At 39.8% G+C, this 20,356-nt stretch overlaps 1 protein-coding gene across 4 annotated transcripts in view; it reads left to right on the top strand.

Moving 5' to 3' along the window:
- The first annotated feature begins 14,064 nt into the window (after positions 1-14,064).
- The window catches only part of SLC18A1 (solute carrier family 18 member A1), a 38,287-nt gene continuing 31,995 nt past the window's right edge, over positions 14,065-20,356 (top strand). For 3 of the 4 annotated variants that reach the window (XM_055296289.2, XM_055296290.2, XM_055296287.2), the window contains exons 1-5: positions 14,065-14,138; positions 15,217-15,420; positions 16,078-16,324; positions 17,697-18,060; positions 18,701-18,759. In XM_055296289.2, coding sequence (XP_055152264.2) covers positions 16,201-16,324; positions 17,697-18,060; positions 18,701-18,759 — 547 coding nt within the window. In that variant the 5' untranslated portion in view covers positions 14,065-14,138; positions 15,217-15,420; positions 16,078-16,200. The remainder of the gene's footprint in view (positions 14,139-15,216; positions 15,421-16,077; positions 16,325-17,696; positions 18,061-18,700; positions 18,760-20,356) is intronic. The other variant, XM_055296286.2, reaches the window with a different exon arrangement.

The following is a 20,356-nucleotide window of genomic DNA, read 5'->3' as shown; positions in this document are numbered from 1 at the left end:
GGAGGAAGGCAAACGCGTGCAGGCCAACGTCAGCTGATATCCATTTCGAATGGGCTTTCATGACGCTGAATGGAGAGAACTCAAGCTGTGAAAACCGCTTTGAAAAACAGAAGCAATGGAAAACATGTTTCAGTGATTATTAACACATGTGGCATCATTTAGTTCACTTTATTCCCTACCCAATTCGTTCACGCATGTATCCATTCAACAAACATATATTGGCTTGTTATAGGATGTGCGTAGCGATGTGAAAAATAGGAGCAGATTTGGAAGCTGTCTAAGGGGTGGGACTGGTGTAGGATGACAGCCCAGGCTGGAGGCCGGAGCAACGGAATGGATTATTATTATTATTATTATTATTATTATTATTATTTTGAGAGGGAGTCTCATTCTGTCGCCCAGGCTGGAGTGCAGTGGCGTAATCACGGCCTACTGCAAATTCTGCCTCACGGGTTCAAGCGATTCTCCTGCTTCAGCCTCCTAAGTAGCTGGGATTACAGGTGCCCGCCACCACGCCCGGCTAATTTTTGTTTTTAGTAAAGATGGGGTTCTACCATGTTGGCCAGGCTGGTAGGGAACTCCTGACATCAAGTGATCCCGCCGTCTTGGCGTCCCGAAATGTTGGGATTACAGGCGTTAGCCACTGCACCCAGAAGATTATAATTTTTAAGTTTAACTAATGTCCAAAGTTGGCACGAATACAATTAAACAGGAATTGTAATACTTTACTGATAAGAGCACAATTGGTATGATATTTAGAAGAATAATTCGGTGATATCTCATTCAAATATTTTGGTACTAGGAACTTATCGTTCTCTCTCTCTGTAGATATATCTGTATCTATCTATCCACTCAGTATATGTGACAAATAATTTGCGTTATATATAATATATTACATCATACACCATGTGGTATATATTATTATATATGGTCTACAGACATATACATGTATATATACATACACACAGATGTTTAAAAAACATTTTTGTAATAGCATAAACCTAGAAAAAATCTAAATGCCCATTCATAATTTATAGCCTATTAAGTCAAAAGTATTTCTCAAACTTTTGAAAAGAATTCAGTGGAGCCTCAAGTGTTGAGTTTTTTTTTTTTTTTAAAAAGTCCAAGACACAGTATTAGGTTTAAAATAAAAACGCAATTGCAAAATGCCATGTAAAGTAAATTAATATGTGAACGGTAGGAGAAATTTTATTTTTAATTTAATAACCTTTCTATGTAGTTTCACTCCTTTAACATGTGTTTGTACTGATTTTTTCAAATACAATGCATCACAACTTTTTTTATAAAAATTACAAATCTAGTCTTCTCATACCAATTTTTCACAATGGTAGGTAAATTTCATATGTGAATATCAGACTTAGTTATTACAATTTTTATGTTATTATTTTAGGAGTAGTTCATGGCTTTTACTTTAAAAAAAACCTTTTTTTAACTTTTTACTCTGGTAATAGAAATTAGTTGTGGTCTAATGTGTATAAGTAGAGTGGTAACCCCAACATTTATTTAACAAACATCTGTTGAGAAAATGCACATGTGTATTGGGTGCTGATCTAAGTCCTGGAGATATATTTGTAAATAAACAAAGACTCTGTCATCATGATACCTGTTGGAGGGAGAAAGTCAGAAAACAAACATGTGAATAAAGTGCCTGGTAGTGACAAGTATGATGAAAAATAATAAAACAAGATAAAGAGAAAAGAGTGATCAAGATGAAGATAAGATTTTAGATGATGTGATCACGGAAGGCACTTCTCAGTCATCTGAGATCTGAATGGAGAGAGAAAGCAGATCATGGCAAGCTCTAAGAGATGTGTGGCGCAGGCAGAGAGTTTTGCAAGTGCAAAGGTCCTGAGGCAGAAGAAGGAAAGTGGGCCTAGGAAGGACACAGCTAAGCAGAGAACAGCAGGAGAGAGGGCAGGGTCAGGTCATGTACAGCTTTGGAGGCTATGCAGATAGGAGTTCAAATTATATTCTTAGAGTGATTGTAGAATTTTATGAAGGAGGAATATGATCTGATTAGGCTTTAAAGAGACATGTTGTTCTACTGGGCAAAATATGAACTGGTGAAGAAGGCAAGGGAAAAATGGAGAGACCAGTTAGGAAGCTATTGTGATTGTCTGGGTGAGCAACACGGACTCAAACCAGATGATGGCTTTCCTACGTAGCACGCTGGCCTTAGCTCTATCACAGAACTCATCGCAATAATGATATCATTAAAAAGTGGCCATTTATATCTTTCTCCTCCACTTTTCCGTTCTGTAACCTCAGATATGGAATGGGGGATTGGCAAGGGGGATGTGGAGCACAGTGCAGCTGGGAGAAACATTTCAAATGAAAAAAACGATAGAAATAAGTCCAAGATTGCTGTAAAACAGGGATTATTAACTTGGCACCCTTGGAAGTCTGTGAAACCTTGTGCAAAATGTGTGCATGTGGATATTTTCCGTGGAAATAACCCACAGATTTCTATCAGATTGTCAAAGGAGCCTGAAACTCTTAAAGAAAACCACCAAGTAAGCATCACTGACAAATTGGGAGAGTGGTATTGCCATTTATGGAACCACAAGTGTTTAATCAAATTGCCACATGGTTGTGTCAGATAGTTGGTATTACTCGACACAGTCTCTAACTTCTCAGACAACTACATTTTTAAAAATTGTGTAATTTATTTGGATCTTATGATGGTACCTGTGCAAAGTGCAGGTAACCCAAAACTGTTAGTCAACTGAAATTGAGAGTTTCTTAGAATTATTTACAGCAATATTATATAAACGCTTTTCCTTGGGTTTAAAAAAATTATCCCTTTAATATGTAAGAAGGAAAAGGATAAATGAAGTGTTATATACATAGAAAAATACATTTAGGAAAATATAGAAAAGTTTTAGTTTATCTAGTAATGAAGAAATTCAAACTAAGCATCACTATTCCACCTTATCTGTTAAATTAAGAAAACTAAATGATTCTTTTTTCTTTTTTTTTAATTATTATTATACTTTAAGTTTTAGGGTACATGTGCACAATGTGCAGGTTTGTTACATATGTATCCATGTGCCATGTTGGTGTGCTGCACCCATTAACTTGTCATTTAGCATTAAGTATATCTCCTAATGCTGTCCCTCCCCCCTCACCCCATAAATGATTTTTTTTAAGTGTTGGCAGGATTCGGGGCTAAGTGTTGCACCAGCTCATTTCTGATGGCTTTGGAAATTGGCCAAGCCTTCTGGAAAGCAACCTGGTATAGGTTAGGGATCATAAACTTGTTCACACAGTTTGATCCAATAATTTGATTCCATGATCTCAATGATGTATTTATTAACCAAAGGAATAAATGTTTATAGCTTGTTATGGCAATGCTATTCATCAGAGTGAAAATGAAATAGTAACCTAAATTTCCCATAATAATAAACTGCACCAGTAGTGTATATTTAATAGATACTGACATGAATATGATATATAGCTGGTGGAATTCAAGTATTTGAAACTATTTATACAAAATAATATTGAGTGAAAGCTTAGCACAGATATAGACCAGTTGCAATAGTGTAGAACATGTTTGTACATTGGTAAAAAGCAGGAAACTGTGCATTGATGTCAATAATTGGTGCTGCAATTTGGAGAGAAAAATCTTTTTCTCTTCTGAAATGTGTATTAAATATCCAAAAGTCACATATACTCACACGGAGAGAGTATCACCTGGAGGTGGGGGGCTTGCACAATATTAAGGGTAAGAGGTGCTAAAACAAACTAAATATGGCCCGAGAAGGACTCTGTACTTCTATATTTGAGTCCTTGTGGATGAACTGCAACCTAACTTAATAGGTAGACAAAATTGAAAACCTAACTTAGGAGTTTGCGCCTGTAACAGTAGCTGAGTCTTGGCCAATCGCAGCAGTGGTACTTCAGATACACACTGCTGAGTGTTCAAACTGTGTTCAAATAAGGCAAACACTGAGCTGTAACCAATCTAGCACTATCTGTACCTCACTTCTGATTTCTGTACATCACTTCCCTTTTTTATCTATAAATTTGTTCTGACCACGAGGCATCCCTGGAGTCTCTCCGAATCTGCTGTGATTCTGGGGGCTGCCTGATTCGCAAATCGTTCACTGCTCAATTAAACACATTTAAATTTAAGTCAGCTGAAGTTTTTCTTCTATCAGGGGCTTGGGGCATGGACTCTGAAGTCAGACAGACTTAGTTTAAGTCCTGAGTTGATTAGTTCTATGACTTTGAACAAAATTTATTCTCTCTAGGCCTCACTTTTCTAGTTTATAAAATGAGAATAATAATATTATCTTCATAAAATTATTGTATTAAAAGAGGTAATGCAAAGTATTTGGCAAATAGCAAAGGCTAGATATGTCTTAGCTAACATTATTATTACATGCTTTGATTTATTGATTAATAGAGTATGTGTTAATTAATATGTGTCAGGCTCTTTTTTTTTTTTTTTTTTTTTTGACGTATTCTTGCTTTTGTCAGCCAGGATGGAGTACAATGGCATGATCTCGGCTACTGCCACCTGCGCCTCCTGGGCTCAAGCGATTCTCCTGCCTCAGCCTGCCAAGTAGCTGGGATTACAGGTGCCTGCCACTGCCCAGCTAATTTTTTTATTTTTAGTAGAGACGGGGTTTCACCATGTTGGCCAGGCTGGTCTTGAACTCCTGACCTCGCGATCCGCTCACCTCGGCCTCCCAAAGTGCTGGGATTACAGGTGTGAGCCACCATGCCTGGCCGTGTCAGGCTCTTTTCTAAGAAAGAAATGATATGTCTCCTGGACTAGTTGAGTAGTTTGTATTAAGCAGGGACTGTATCTTATCATTTTCTTGTCTTCTATCTAAAGTACCTAGCAAGGTAACTTACACATAGTACTTAGTAAATATCTGTTAGATAAATGAAAATGTGTTGCTTTTTTCTTAAAAATGAACAGTTGTCCACCAACCTTATTCTTCCATATGGAGGGTTCCCCACCCCCCACCAAGGAAGAGTCACCCTATGGATATTGTATACTGGCTATTGTCCTCCTGTTATTTGCTGAAACCATATCCTTGTTTTACTCCCAAGGAATGCAAAAATCCCAGGAATTCCCCAGGAGTAGGGAATGTGGTCAAAACATGAGACTCAGAATCATCAGCGCAGTTTCGGTGCTGACTGTCTCCTTATGCAGAGTGTAACCTTGGGCCAATCCTCAATTCCTTCTGTGTTTGAATCTCCACCTGTGAGTTGGGAAGATTTCGTGTCATGCCTGCTTCTCAAGAATTTAAAAAGAAGCTTTCAGAAATCAACACCTTAGACAGAAAGGCAAACTCTTATTCTTTTATTACAAATCGTTATTGGGGAAGAAAAATAGAGAAGAGAGGGGTAAGAAAATCTCATGCCAGTGACTGATTTTTTCCTGTATAATGTGTATCTCTCTTTATTTGCTGGAAAATTCTAATCAAGGAAAATACTATGAAGACAAACCACAACAGATTAAATAAATAGACCTATATGTTTCTATATAACAAGGCATATGCCAATATAAAATCATCAATACAACATTTTCAGCATAAGATGGGAGAGGAAGCTAATTAATTATATATTTTGTTGTTGGTTTTGTTTGTTTGTTTGTTTTTGTTTGTTTTTTTGTTTTTTTTTTTGAGTCAGAGTCTTGCTCTGTTGCCCAGGCTGGAGTGCAGTGGCATGATCTTGGCTCACTGCAACCTCCACCTCCTGGGTTCAAGTGATTCTCATGCCTCAGTCTCCTTAGTAGCTGGGATTACAGGTGCCCACCACCATACCCAGCTAATTTTTGTATTTTTAGTAGAGATGGGGTTTCTCCCTGTTGGCCAGGCTGGTCTCCAAATGCTGATCTCAGGTGATCCACCCATCTCAGCCTCCCAAAGCGCTGGGAATACAGACGTGAGTCACCGCACCTGGCCGTGTTGGCTGTTTTTAAATTCTGACCATCCGATGCAGAGTGAGGTGTATAGGCTGGAAATTGTACTTTGACCTCCTAAAACTGAGATCTCTGGTTTTCTTCCATATCCATATTACTTTCCTTGTCACTGGGGTCACAGATGTGTTGTACAATAGAAGGGAAAGAGCAGAGGGCGCCCTATGATCAGAACAATGGCTACTTAAGGTGATGCAAATGTTTAAATATACAGACCAAGAAGAAGCTGATGGATGGAAAGTCTCTTACTGAGTACTGCTTTCCTGTCGCCTGGCTGTCTGAAATGGGGACACCTGTCCTTGAAACTCCGAGTATCCTTTGTCAAAGACCCTCTTTTGTTTCCAGATCATGAGAGTCTTCTCACATCCCAAATGTTCCAACAAAAAAGAATCAGATACTTTGATTTGATGAAAAATTATTCAGACATTAAGATGGAAGCCTGGGAAAATTTTCATAACACAGTACTGACAGAGAATTCTATATGAAGTGGCATACACTATAAAATTTGTATTATCTATTTGTGTACACATACACTTGGAAAATATTGTAAAGAAATATATACTGATATTAACAGTGACTACTCTGAGTTATGAGATGTTTTGCTTTCTTTTTTAATTTGTCACATTTTTGGCATGAACATTCATTATGCTTTTGAATCAAAAGTACAAAGAGAAATAATAAGGTGCTTCTGTTTAAAATGGTATAATTTTCACTTTAACAGGGAGCAGGTTTTATCGCTAGTGGTAAAACAAGCATGCAATCAGGTAAGTTAAAAGTTCTATATTAGAAAGACCTGATAGAAATCAGGTCAAAGGGGTTAGTAATAGATGACATAGAGTCAACGTTAGATAAGAATTCATTGTTTTACTTCTAAGACAAGAATGATTGTAAAACCTAGAATAGATCTTAGCACTCAGCTAGACTTAAATCCCTAATTTACAGATGAGGAAACTGAATCGTAGGGAAGTAAAGTGATTTTCCTAAGTTCTGGAAGTGAGATACCAGCAGTCTAAGCTTTCTAGACAGTCGTTCCTTTTTTACTCCCTGGCCTCTGAAGCCACTTAGTTTTGGCTCTGTTGCTTATTTACAAATCTGGGTAAGTCTGAGAGATCCTTTCTGATGCAGAATAATTGTAGAGGGTTTATTCTAACCCCATTTAAGGGAACTTCGGAAAACCAAATTAGTTCTAAAACAGTTGTGGGTGTCTGATCCTCTGAAATAAAAATCTAAGACCCAGGATCTGACCTGGCATCTGCCTGAAGCCTCTTTTCTGTGTCAAAGATGACCTGGGGACCAACTGGACTCATAACATAGGACGCATCTGGAAAAATTTGGGGGACATATTCTAATTTGGATCATTTCCACCAGTTGTCATAGCAATATGGCAGCACTGTCTCAAAGTCTGAATCTGACCATTGCCAGAAAAGGCCTTAATTCTTGGTTTATTTATGATGTGTTCATCAGAGAAGTCAAAGTACTTGAATGACATTTTCTATCAACAAGTACATACCTAGTGAGCACTGCTCATGAACTCAGCGTGATGCTGAAAACTGCAGAACCGCAGAAGGACCGTAGGACATATTTCTGCTCTCAGTGGTGAGTACATTGGACTGAGAGTTGGAGGAGCAGCCTCAGGTTTGCTCCTAACTAGTTCTGTGCCTCTGGGCTTGGGTTGCATCTTTAAAGCAAAGGCGACATTACTATATAATACATTATTTCAAAGCAGCTAAAGGCTGAATTGTAGAGATAAGATTAACACACATGATTTTTCATCCAAAACAGTGTGGAACAGCATGCTGGGTTGTCTACCTGATAAGAGAAAGGTCAGAGAGTATTGGCTTAGGTCAGCTGGTTCTCCACAGGGGTGCTGGGGAGGGGAGGTGGGTTTTTTCAGTTAGACATAACTTGGGAAGGATTTGGTTTTGAGGAACAATGTTGGGTGGAAATAAGTCTTGAGCAAGGTTTATGCATTCTCATGGTTAGCATGAGATAAGAGTTCTGAAGCAGTTCACAGTGAATGCTACGTTTAGAAGAGGAATTTATTTTAGGGAACTTAATTTTTAGAAATTCCCTCAACAAAAAGAAGAGTTCAGTGAGAGCAGAGTTAGTGGTTTACTGTTTTTCTGATAAGTAAGTGCATAGGATAAATATTATGTGCCTACTGTGTGCCAGGAACTCTTCTAAGTGTTTATTGTTCATTTATTCTTTTTGAATCTTCACAAGAATGCTCTAAGTCAGCAAATGGAAGTACCAAGCAATCAGGTAGTTTGTCCAAAGTCTCACAGCTAAGTGAATGGCAGACACAGGACTGAAACTGATCATCCAGATGCTTCTTTTCTGTGTCCTAGTATTTCTAAAAAGATATTTGTAGAAAGCATGGCATTTGTCTCTAAGAGATATTAACACTGGCCCTTCCTGCTCCATTGAAATTATGGATATTTCCACAGACTCCCTGGTCACCCACAATGATTTTGGGGATGGTAGACATTTTTCTATATCTTGCATATAAATTAAACTTAACAAGGAGCCATTGCCAAGGCTAAGATCTCAAGAATCTGTGGTGGGTTTTAAACGCATCAGCTCTGCCTGTGAAATTCTGCACACACAATCAAGGACAGGTGGGGTTGAGAGCTGAACTGCAAGTGAAAGCTGGAATATCCTTATTCCTATCCTGAAGCACCAGGGCTCTGGGAGGTTCACATCTCCTTCAAAGCTTCCAATACCTTGCCAGTCTTATGTGATGCTCAGAGAGGTGAGAATGACTCCTCCTCATCATTACCGACAACAACCATCAATAGTTATTGATCACCTCTACTGGGCCAGATGCTTGGTGCTGGGTGGAATGCCAAGACGGGTAGGATAAAACCCCTGCCCTTAAAGTTTAGGCTCTAGAGACAGATAACCATGATCCAGGGCAACGTCTCCCACGTGTCATAGAACTTGATATCTCTGCTTCTGGATCTGGCCAGTCTGCTTCTTAAGCATCTCCTGCATAGCTCCAAGATGAAACAAAGGGAAGGAGGCTGAAGTTCTGGCCAGTCGATGTAACTGTGGCTGTATTTTCCATGCAAAGCAGATTTGAGTCAAACTAGGCAGAGTTAATGCACCCTGACAATCGGGGAAAGTGGCCAGGCTGACCCTGGATAGTTAAAGAGGGTTTTTGAAATGGTATATAATCATCTCTCAGTATCCATGCTGTATTGGTTCCAGGACCTCCTGCAGAAACCAAAATCCATGAATGCTCAAGTCTCTGATATAAAATGGTGTGGTATTTGCACATAACCCATGTACATCCTCTTGTATACTTTAAGTCATCTCTGGATTACTTTTAATACCTGATACAAGGTAAATGCTATAGAAGTAGTTATTGTACTTTGTTTTTTATTTGTGTTATTTTTTATGGTTGCATTGGTTTTTTTCCTTTGTTTGTTGGTTGGCTGATTGGATTTTTGTTGTTGTTGTTGTTTTGAGACATGAGTCTTGCTCTGTCACCCAGGAGTGCAGTGGCGTGATCATGGCTCACTGCAGGCTCGACCTCCTGGGCTCAAGCAGTCCTCCTGCTTTGGCCTCCCAAAGCACTGGGATTACAGATGTCAGCCACCACACCCAGCCTCTATTGTTATTTTTTATTGTTTTATTTTCCAAATATTTTTGATGTTGTGAAGGGATGCCAGTTTTGGTGGTGGGTTGGGGGTAGGGCCTGAATTTTCCTATCACTTATTTATTGCTGTGTTTGCTACCGCTGTCCCTACGATAGAACTGTTCAATGGGGTTCCAGCTGATGTCAATTTTACTTTTTTAGAGCCTCCTATTCCCTTGGATCTGAAACCAGCACTTCCCTTGGTTTACAGACATGCAGTTCCCTATTTTTATGGACACATGTCCACTCCTACAGGGTCCACAGGGCCCTGCAGATCATGGCCGTAAAGTATCAGCACTGACTCCTCTTTGGCTTTGTTTTCAGAAGTCTGTGACTTCTGAACCAAAGTCAGCCTCCAATCTGAGGCTGGGATAATGACATATGCTGAATGGAAGAAGTTGGAACTGATTGTTAAATATTTGAACAGCACAGGAAACAGGAAGCAATGAGAAACAAAAGCACCCTCCAGCTCTGAGTCACAGGACTGTCTCTTCTGCCAGGCCATGTCAGCCACAGCCCAGGGTACATGTAATTGGGTTATAGATATTATTTGGCCCAGAGAAAAAGCTGTCTGTCTGAGGATGTTGTATGCCAACCACTTTAACTAGAAAGATAACAGAGCCACTATCAAAGAGCCTCAACTTCAATTTCAGTCTCAGAGAGTTCTCAGCAGGATGCTCTGGCTAGAAATTATTATTTCTTTGCAAGGATTCAGAGTCCACCAGTATAGACTGAGCTGTTACTTTTTACTGGCCATGCTTCATTTTTAAGTTTTGTTCACTATTATTTAAATAATAAATTAAAAATCTTCCATAATTTTGCCATTGGGCCTAACCACTTATATAATCACAATGTAAATAAAGTATTGTTTTTATGTTTTTAATTGTGGAAAAATATACATGACATAAAATCTACCATTTTAACCATTTTTAAGTGTATGGTTCACTCGTGTTAAGTATACCCACATTATTGTGCAACTGACCAATCTCCAGAAGTTTTCATCTTGCAAAACTGAAACTCTACACCCATTAAACAATCACTTCCCATTTCCCTCTTCCCTCAGATGCTGGAAGCCACCATCATATTTTCTATTTCTATGAAATTGACTGTTATACTTACGTCATATAAATGGAATTACATAGTATTTGTCCTGTGGTGACTGGTTTATTTCACTTAGCATAATGTCCTCAATATTCATCCATGTTATAGCATGGGTCATAATTTCCTTTATTCATCCATTGAGGGACATGTGGGTTGCTTTCACCTTTTAGCTATTGTGCATAATGCTACTGTGAATTTACATAAAGGTTGTTTGTTTTTTTTTTTTTTTTTTTTTTTTTTGAGACAGAGTCTCACTCTATCGCCCAGGCTGGAGTGCAGTGGAGCGATCTCGGCTTACTGCAACCTCTGCCTCCCAGGTTCAAGTAATTCTTGTGCCTCAGCCCCTCAAGTAGTTGGGACTACAGGTGTGCACCACCAAGCCTGGCTAACTTTTGTATTTTTAATAGAGTCAAGGTTTTGTCATGTTGGCCAGGCTGGTCTTGAACTCCTGACCTCAAGTAATCTACCTGCCTCAGCCTCCCAAAGTGGTGAGATTACAGGCATGAGCCACCATGCCCAGCCCCAATCTACATAAAGTTTTATATTCTACCTTTTTACTTTCTGTCATAATATCTGTGTGTATATACATATAATATAAATTACACATATTATGTATAACATATTATAGAATATAAATTACATGTTATATATGTAATCTATAAATTTAAATTATATATTTATTTTTCTATATAAAATTTTTTCCAGCTTGATATATAGTCTGCATTATAACCTTTTTTTAAATCTGTTTTAAGGGCAACATGACAGTCCTTCAAGCTCATGCACTTAAATAATTTCTGCAGTTGGACATTTGAGATGTTTCTAGTTTTTCTCTAAATCCTATGATAAAAATTTTGTACCTATGATTTCCCTCCCTTCCCCCATATTTTAGCATACCTTTTTAGATAGATTGCTAAGAAGTGAAATTACTGGGTCAAAAGCAACATGCATTTTATAACTTAAAAGACAAAAGATAGAAAGTTGCATTACTTTCTAAAAGAATGGTATTTGCCTAGCTACTAACAGTGTATGTGAATTCCCATTCCACTGTACTCACAGCTTTTTTTTTTTTTTTTACATTCTATGATTAAAGGGAGGAAGATAAGTGCTCATTCATTTTTAATGGACAAAAATTTGATTATTAATAGTGATGGGCATTTGTGAGGAGACCCCAGACTTGGCCAGCACGTGAATACTAGCATGGTTACAGTAAACTGAAAACATGTATCTATTTGAACTAATATGTATTATCCATATAATATATGAGTATGTATTAGAAACATGCCCAAATAGCAGGTAATCTATAAATGATAGCTACTGTAATTGTTGCTGTTATTCTTATCATTGCCCAACATATGATGATTCTTAGTGTATACCTGCTTTCCCAGGCCCTCAGTTTCCCAAAATCATGATTTCCCAATTTTGGGGCGTCATCCCCAGTTAGGTGGTGTCTCGGAACATCCCTGTGAGGCTGCTCTACCCAAGCCCTCTGCCTCTAGCGCCCTCTATTGGACACAGCTATACTATGCTGGAGGCTGTCAACCCTCAGAGTTCTAACACTGCACTTAGGGTGGAGGGCATGGTGGCAGAATTGTCACCTGGGCTCCAAAAAGGATGCTGCCTTATGCCCAGAGTCTTGCAAATATCTTTATTAATACAGCTCCTCCATCTTTTGGCCCTAACCCTCTCATTCCCTAGAGGCTCAGGCCACAGGCCCTGCATGTAAATGGGGGGCAGTGTACCATGCTCCTGGTAGAGAGTAGACAGTGGCACCCCAGAGATGTCCACCTCCTAATCCTGGAACCTGTGAGTATGTTGCCTTACATGGTAAAAGGGACTTTGCAGATATGATTAAGGATCTTGAGATGGGGAGGTGATCTTGGAATATCTGGGTGGGCCCAGGGTCATCCCGTGAGTCCTTACAAGTGAAAGAGGGAGGCAGAAGGCTCAGAGTCAGAGGGAGAGTTGAAAATGCATTGCTATTAGCTTTGAGGGTAAAAGTGGCCAGGAGCCAAGAAAGGCAGGAGGCCTCTGGAAGCTGGAAAAGGCAAGGAAACAACCCTCCCCCAGAATCTCCAGAAGAAGTGCAGCCCTGCCGACACCTTCATTTTAACCCAGTATGATGTATTTTGGACTTCTGACCTCCAGAACTGCAAGATACTAAATACGTGTTGTTTTAAGCCACCAGTTTGTAGTAATTTGTTACAGCAGCAAACTATAGCAATGAATACACTCTGCTGATGTCTTTGTTTCCTATCCCTATTTCTCTCTCTAGGTTTACATTTTAAAACTCTTTCCATCTAGGCCGGGCGCTGTGGCTCATGTCTGTAATTCCAGCACTTTGACAGGCCAAGGCAGGAGGATCGCTTGAGTTCAAGAGTTCAAGACCAGCCTGGCAACATGGTGAAACCCTGTGTCTACTAAAAATACAAAAATTAGCTGAGCATGGTGGCATGCACCTGTAATCCCAGCTACTCAGGAGGCTAAGATTAGAAGATTGCTTGAATCCAGGTGGTGGAGGTTGCAGTGAGTCAAGATCATGCCACTGCACTCCAGCCTGGGTGATAGAGCGAGACTCTGTCTCAAAAATAAAAATAATAAAATTAAAAAACTCTTTCCTTTTTTTTAGTGTTAAATCCAAAGTCCCCTAGTTAATTCCCACAATTAGGAGGGGCCAACCAGTTCCACAAATAGGAAACCTCTGCACTGCCCTTGCTCATGGAGTGTATTTGCTTTTTCGTAAATTGTTTGTGTTCTTTGAGCCACCAATGATTTAATGTCAGAATAATATAGATCATTAGAGCCTCTCAAGATCCCACAATGAGCTGCACTTTCTGCTGTAGTTAACCATCCAGTCATCCATGCAAGAAATATTTATTGGATGCTACCATGTATCAGGCACTGAGCCAGTACTGAGATGTGAAGACACAGTGCACAATCTAAGCCTTTACAGAGGCCATAGATGTTGGGTTTTTACGGCTTGAGAACAACGTGCATTGTTTCTTTCCAGGAAGCTAATTGGGGTACATGGAGCCTCTTTGACCAAGCAGCAAGGAACAGGAACTGCATGCTGGTTCCATCTTGGCTTCCAGTTTGTATTCAGACCCAGGCAAGAGTTAAAGAGTTCGATGATAGATAAGCACAGAGGCAAAACAGTGCAGTCCAGTGCCTCTTTGCTTAGGATAATATCTGCCCTCTCTATCCTCTCCAGCCCTGCCTTCCTGCCTTTGACGCAGGGAGCTAAGGGTCTGAATGAACCCTGTTGGAGGTTGCAATTAAATCTTTGTGGACAAAGGCACACACACGCACACATACACAGCATCCTCAGATAACAGGAGGCAATAAATCCATCAGCACATCCACATTGAGAGAACAGTATCCCGGCTGTCTTGCAAACAGCTGCCAATACCTCACTGAGTGCCTCACACCAAGATGGGCTCCAAGGTAAGATTTTGTCTCTCTCCGGACAAATTTAATCTTTCCTTGCGATTCGTGTCTCTCTCAGAGGATTTTGACTGTTCAGTAAAGTTTACTATTGATTTGTTGGCAAATTCCTGGTTTTGTTTGTTTTTGTTTTAAGATTTTGGTGTGTGTTTTTCTCTCTCTTTGTAGTACTTACTTCATTCGCTATGCTTTTTAATTTTCCATGGCTCGTCTTTTATTCTTATCCATGCATATCCTAAGTCAATTTGTATTCAGAAATACCTCATTTATACAGAGAAATGAAGGATCGTAAGTAATTGCATGCATTTACTAGTTAAAACTTAACTGAGAATTTGGTTCACTTAGGACCTTGGTCACATTAATCTGTAGTAGTGAGAGGGTTCTTCCAGCCCTGGGCTTAGAACACAGTAGCTCAGTGCTTGGGATACTCCCAACACCTGAGGCTGACTACTGAATTTCAGTGATAATCATTTAAAATCATTTACTTCTTTAATTACAAAAGTAGCTCATTATTGAATATTTAGAAATATACAGAAGATAACCGAAGTCATTGATTATAAATAACTGGCATTTGAGTATCTCTCTAGTCTCTCAAAAATGTGCCCATATATTTATATTTAGACAATTTCCCCTTTTTACTTAACATTATAGTAATAGTATTTCCTACGTCATTAAAATTATTTGAAAATATAATTTTTAAGAGCTGCTTAATAATCCACCATTAACATGTTTGACTTTTTTCACTAAGAAAAATAATTCTGCAATTGATCTTTTTGAGTATAAGTCTTTCGCTGCATCTCTGATCTTTTTTTTAGGATGGGTTCCTTGAAGTAGAATTACTAAGTCAAAGAGTATACAGTTTTTAGGGCCCGATAGATTTCATGACGGTAATCTATTTTAAAATTTAAATGACTGGTATTGTCAATACCACAACAGAAGCCACATCAAAGAAAATGAAATTCTCTCCAGACACTGTTATTACTTGAAGTTTGACAAGGTACTGTGACTTAATGCTGACTAATGATATGAAATCCTAAATGGCGAACTAATCATCAAAGTCAATATTTTATTTTCACAGACGAAGGCATCTTTCTGATCAGGAGTTTGTAGCTCAAATAAAAGAATGAGCGTGCTTCTGGAACCACAGAGCAAGGGAACATGGTAGAGGATAAACCTGCAAGTTGAAAAGCTTGGGGTTTCATCCCAGTTTGGCACTAATTGTGCAACCCCAAACAAATCTCCTAACCTCCAGAGGCTCAGGTTTCTTGTCTATGAGATGAAGGTTGGTCTACACCAGTGTTTCTCGGTGGGCAGCCCAAGTGACACTGTGCCACATGAAATATTTTGGGGTAGCACCTAGAACAGAGGCCATACTTTTTTTGCATGCCACATAAAATAACTTTTGAAACATGATATCAACATCTCTGTTGGTTTTAAAATTTTTTTGAGAGTTAGGGGTCTTGCTATGTTGTCCAGGCTGAACTCAAACTCCTGGGCTCAAGATATCCTCCCACCTCAGCCTCTCAAGTAACTGAGACTCCAGGCACATCCCACCATACCTGGCAGTATCTCAATATTTTCAAAGAGTGGATCTAGAGGAAAAAGATGAAGTAAATGATAGTACAGGTAGTCCTCAGATATGACATAAACCATCAAGGTGATAGGCAAATAAATGTCGTATGTTTGAAAAACACAGGGTTAAGCGATCTGTAGAACATCTATTTTTATCTGGATTTATATCTAGCCATTAAATTCAAGGGAAATTAATGGCTAGATATAAATCCAGACATAAATAGCTAGTAAGCAATACTTACCAGGAAGGCATTCTGGGAACCAGGTAGAGTTATTGAGACGTATAAGAAGTGAACAGTGATACAGACATTGAGATGTCTCCAAATATCGTCCTACTAGCAACTCTTTGCACTTTTCGTTTTAATAGTGAGTTTTATTCATCTGGGCAGACTCCCTCCCCTCTTCCATAAAGGCTGCAGGAGAGCTGTAGCTGTCACAGGACCTTCCCTAAGAGCCTGCAGGGGAAGACTGTCCCAGTCCGGCCCTCGCCATGCTCCGGACTGTTCTGGATGCTCCCCAGCGGTTGCTGAAGGAGGGGAGAGCGTCCCGGCAGCTGGTGCTGGTGGTGGTTTTCGTCGCTCTGTTCCTGGACAACATGCTGTTTACTGTGGTGGGTACGTTTGGGGGTGTTGTGCTGAGGGTTAATTTGCTGTGGGCCCCAGCAGGCAGCATACACCCTGCTTGAGTTCAACAGTGAATCCTTCGGAGAATGTCCCTTTTTATGCTCAAAAAAAAAAAAAAAAAAACACACAGAGGTTGTTGGGGACTGGAAAAAAAGCCCTGCAGAAAATGCAGTCTGACACTTGTCAAACACAGCTAAAAGACTCAGGAGGTTCAAAGAGCAGGAGGTCCAGAGAGGGTCTGTCTGGAGAAGAGGATGGCCCGGAGCCACAACTGGCTGTGCTTTTCTTCCTCCCCAAATTGTCTTCCCAAGGTGCCAATGACTCCAAGTGCCTCTGAGGCAGCGAGATCTTCTCACAGCGGTGCCTTTCTGGCCTCTGCTCTATAAAAACAGCATATTTTATTTGGATATCCGATTTCTTATCAAGACCTTGCCTTCTATGTGGTTCTTTCCCTCAGAATTCTGCTTTTTTTAGTTGATACTCTCCTAATCATTACATTAAGTTATACCCGTGCATAAATGGGCACTAACAGGTTTCTCCTCTTGGGTAAAACATATGTTTTTAAATAAGGATGTTTCCGAGACATGTTGTTAATCCGATACAATCACTTCTCATTATTCATAGTTCTGTAGTTATAGTTATGCTCTATAAAGTCGCTACAAACACTGAATTAGTGAATACTGAATCATTGCTCCCAGGGGAAACACACACACACACACACACACACACACACACACAATTATAATCTTAAATCTTAAACATCGTGGTAAATCCTACTTTCTTTATAAAAGAGAAAAAGAAGTTCAGAAGTGTTAAGTGACTTGCCCAAGGCCTCTCCACTAACAGGTGCCAGAGTTGGGATTCAAGCCCTGCCCAGGGGTCCCAGAGCTGAGGCTCCTCTGGCCACCCTGCCCTGCCTCCTCCCATCCCCTCCTCTGGCCAGGTCTGTGTGAGAGCTGGACATGTCTGTGAAATGTCGTGGTAGTTCAGTGTGTGTTGGTTTGGGGGGTTACATGTCAATCTAAGTGAGTAGGAGAGTTAGCCATGTGGAAACCATGAACAATGAGGACTAACTGTATAAGGTCAGAATTTAGCTACTTTAACTAATAGGATAACTTGGGCAGGCACAGTCTTTTAGTAGGTTTTAAACCATGCCAATCCAGACGCCAGCCTTGGGCATAAGGCTGAACCTCATCATAGTGCCCCTGATCTTAGTAGTGGTAAGTTGACATCTGTCCTTAGCCCCCATCACCTGTCCTCCTTGGCTTTCAGTAGAATTAACATCTGTCCTTAGCCCCTTGAGTTTCAGTGGTAAGATGACATCTGTCCTTAGCCCCCATCACTTGTCCTTTTTGACTTTCAGTGCCAATTGTGCCCACCTTCCTATTAGACATGGAGTTCAAAGAAGTCAACTCTTCTCTGCACCTCGGCCATGCCGGAAGTTCCCCACATGCCCTCGCCTCTCCTGCCTTTTCCACCATCTTCTCCTTCTTTGACAACAACACCATGGCTGTTGAAGAAAGCATGCCTAGTGGAATAGCATGGATGAATGGCACTGCCAGCACCATCCCACCTCCAGCCACTGAAGCCATCTCAGCTCGTAAAAACAACTGCTTGCAAGGCACAGAATTCTTGGAGGAAGAGAATACGTGGGTCGGGGTTCTGTTTGCTTCAAAGGCTGTGATGCAACTTCTGGTCAACCCATTTGTGGGCCCTCTCACCAACAGGTATCACACTGGGTGCAGTGCCCCGCAGGGTACACAGGAGTAGGAGGACTAGAAAAGTATAGAAAGGGGGTTGGAAGGGAAAAAGAAGAAATACTCACTTGTCTGGTTCCCCAGGGGAGTCAGCTATTTGGAAAGCTTGTTACACCAAGAAAAACATGTTACTGATGAAATGTCATGGAATCAGATTTTCTTAGTGATATATTGAGTATTGAGTACTGAGAAGAGAACCATGAACATCAGCGTGCTGTGATGTTGTATCAGTGACCTGGGCTTGCATGGGAAAGCATGGCTTGCATGGGAAAAGGGTATGAATGGGACAGTCCTGTTGTAATCTAGAGCACTGGCTTCCCAGGAGTTGTATTTAGGATTATTCTGATATTTTCAAGAGATATACACTCTATCTAGGCTATCCTTTCTGGAAATGAGAATTTGGGCCCTGATCTATGGTCATATTTTCATGTTTGTTTATTTGCTCATACTCATCCACATGCCCTATTTCATCTCCACACTACATTCAGAGGCATGTTTTACTGTACACCCAAATAGCTGCATTTCCGCTCCCACTTACATTTAATAATGTAGTCCAAGTGTATGAGTGCCTGTTGGAATTGTATCTTTTTTTTTTTCAATTCCCTTTTAGGATTGGATATCATATCCCCATGTTTGCTGGCTTTGTTATCATGTTTCTCTCCACAGTTAGTAAGTAACTTGCTTCCTCTTTCCTTCCCTTCACTGATTACCTTTGATTTTATCAAGTGAATGCGGTGTAGATAGCAGGGTAACCTAGAAAGTAATTAGGCATCTGACTAAGCAGACTGGAGTATTGATTTAAAAGCTCTGCTGTTTTTGGTATGTGGACTACAACAGTAGTGACAATTCAGTCTAGTTGGAATTGGTCTACTCTGCTGTAGAAGAACAGATATTTTATTTACTTCAGCTGGACATAATGAAAGCTGTTTGAGTATGTATGCTATGGTGTGTGTGTGTGTGTGTGTGTGTGTGTGTGTGTGTGTGTGTTATGTATGCATCAGTAATCCCTTGAGCAAGTTTTATACAAACTTTCCATCTACGAGAAGCAATGATGTTATTTTGATATGCCATGGTAAAGGGCAACTCACAAAAAAATTGGAAATTGGACAGTAACATCTGGAAAATTCCAAAAAGCCTACTGCTTTTCAGTAAAGGACTTTAAAGGTTAAGCTTAGAAAAGTAAATTTGCTAAAGAAACAAGAAAGAGAAAGATAAATAGTCTATCCAGGATCAGCTAAATGTTTCTAATAAAATGGAGATGGGATAAACACAGTACATGAGAAAAATAAGTCTGGAAATTGATGCTGAGAAGTAAAGGAAGAAGGAATGAAAAGGGGTTAGTGTTTGCAGGTTAAAGCAGGGGAAGGCAGCCTGTGGATCCAGCCTTGGTTCCCGATCGCCCTGCTGATCCTCTGCTCTCCACCAACACACCTCCTTCTCCCTCGCATTTTTCTTGTACCTTTCTGTTTCCTGTCTACTTTCTCTCTTTCTCTTCCTCAATTTTTCTTCTTTCCCAGCACAGGACTTGATTCCTATCAACCCAATATTTAACAAGAATTTGTTGCATTCTGGGCTGGAAGGCAGCAAAGTGCAAGAACTTGAGATGTGAGGTTCTCTCTGAGAACTACATCTTCTTTGTGATTTTAGCCGACTTGAAGAAAATGAAGAAATTCAAATTTGCACTGTTCATGGAACTTCTAGAAGTTCAGCCTACGTTAGACAGCAAATTTAAAAATAATAAGATGCCAGATGCCCTATTTCATCAAATGAAGCTTAAGATTTATTCCACACAACTTTATGCAGTGCATGTATAATGCCCAGATGGCCATAGTCACATAAAGAATGAAAAGACATGATTCCAGGTATCAGAAGTGGATATGATGGTTGCCTGGGGAGACATGAGACACACACTGAGAAGTAAGAGAATGCAGTGTGCTAGTGGATCTGAGACGTTTTAGCATGATATCCTTGCCTGATTCTCTGCCAAGAACTCATGTGTTAAAAGCTTTACTTTTAAAGTAAACTGTATGTGTTAAATAATTATTGTTTAACTAATACCAAACTATATATGTTAAATAATTGTTATTTCCATAGGATAGCTGTGTTGCTATATGGAGTTGGCCTAATTCTAACCAAAAGAAAGTATATTTGATGTTTAGGGTATCCTTGTCCAATGTTCTAAAAAATACTTAAAAGAGATTGTTGATGCCCATTACTACCCTTAACCCCTCTACCCCCTAACTAGGAGCCATGCTTAATGTAATCA

The sequence above is a fragment of the Symphalangus syndactylus genome, chromosome 10, assembly GCF_028878055.3.
Source record: "Symphalangus syndactylus isolate Jambi chromosome 10, NHGRI_mSymSyn1-v2.1_pri, whole genome shotgun sequence".
NCBI classification, from domain to species: Eukaryota; Metazoa; Chordata; class Mammalia; order Primates; family Hylobatidae; genus Symphalangus; species Symphalangus syndactylus.
This window is presented reverse-complemented; position numbering and strand designations above follow the sequence as displayed.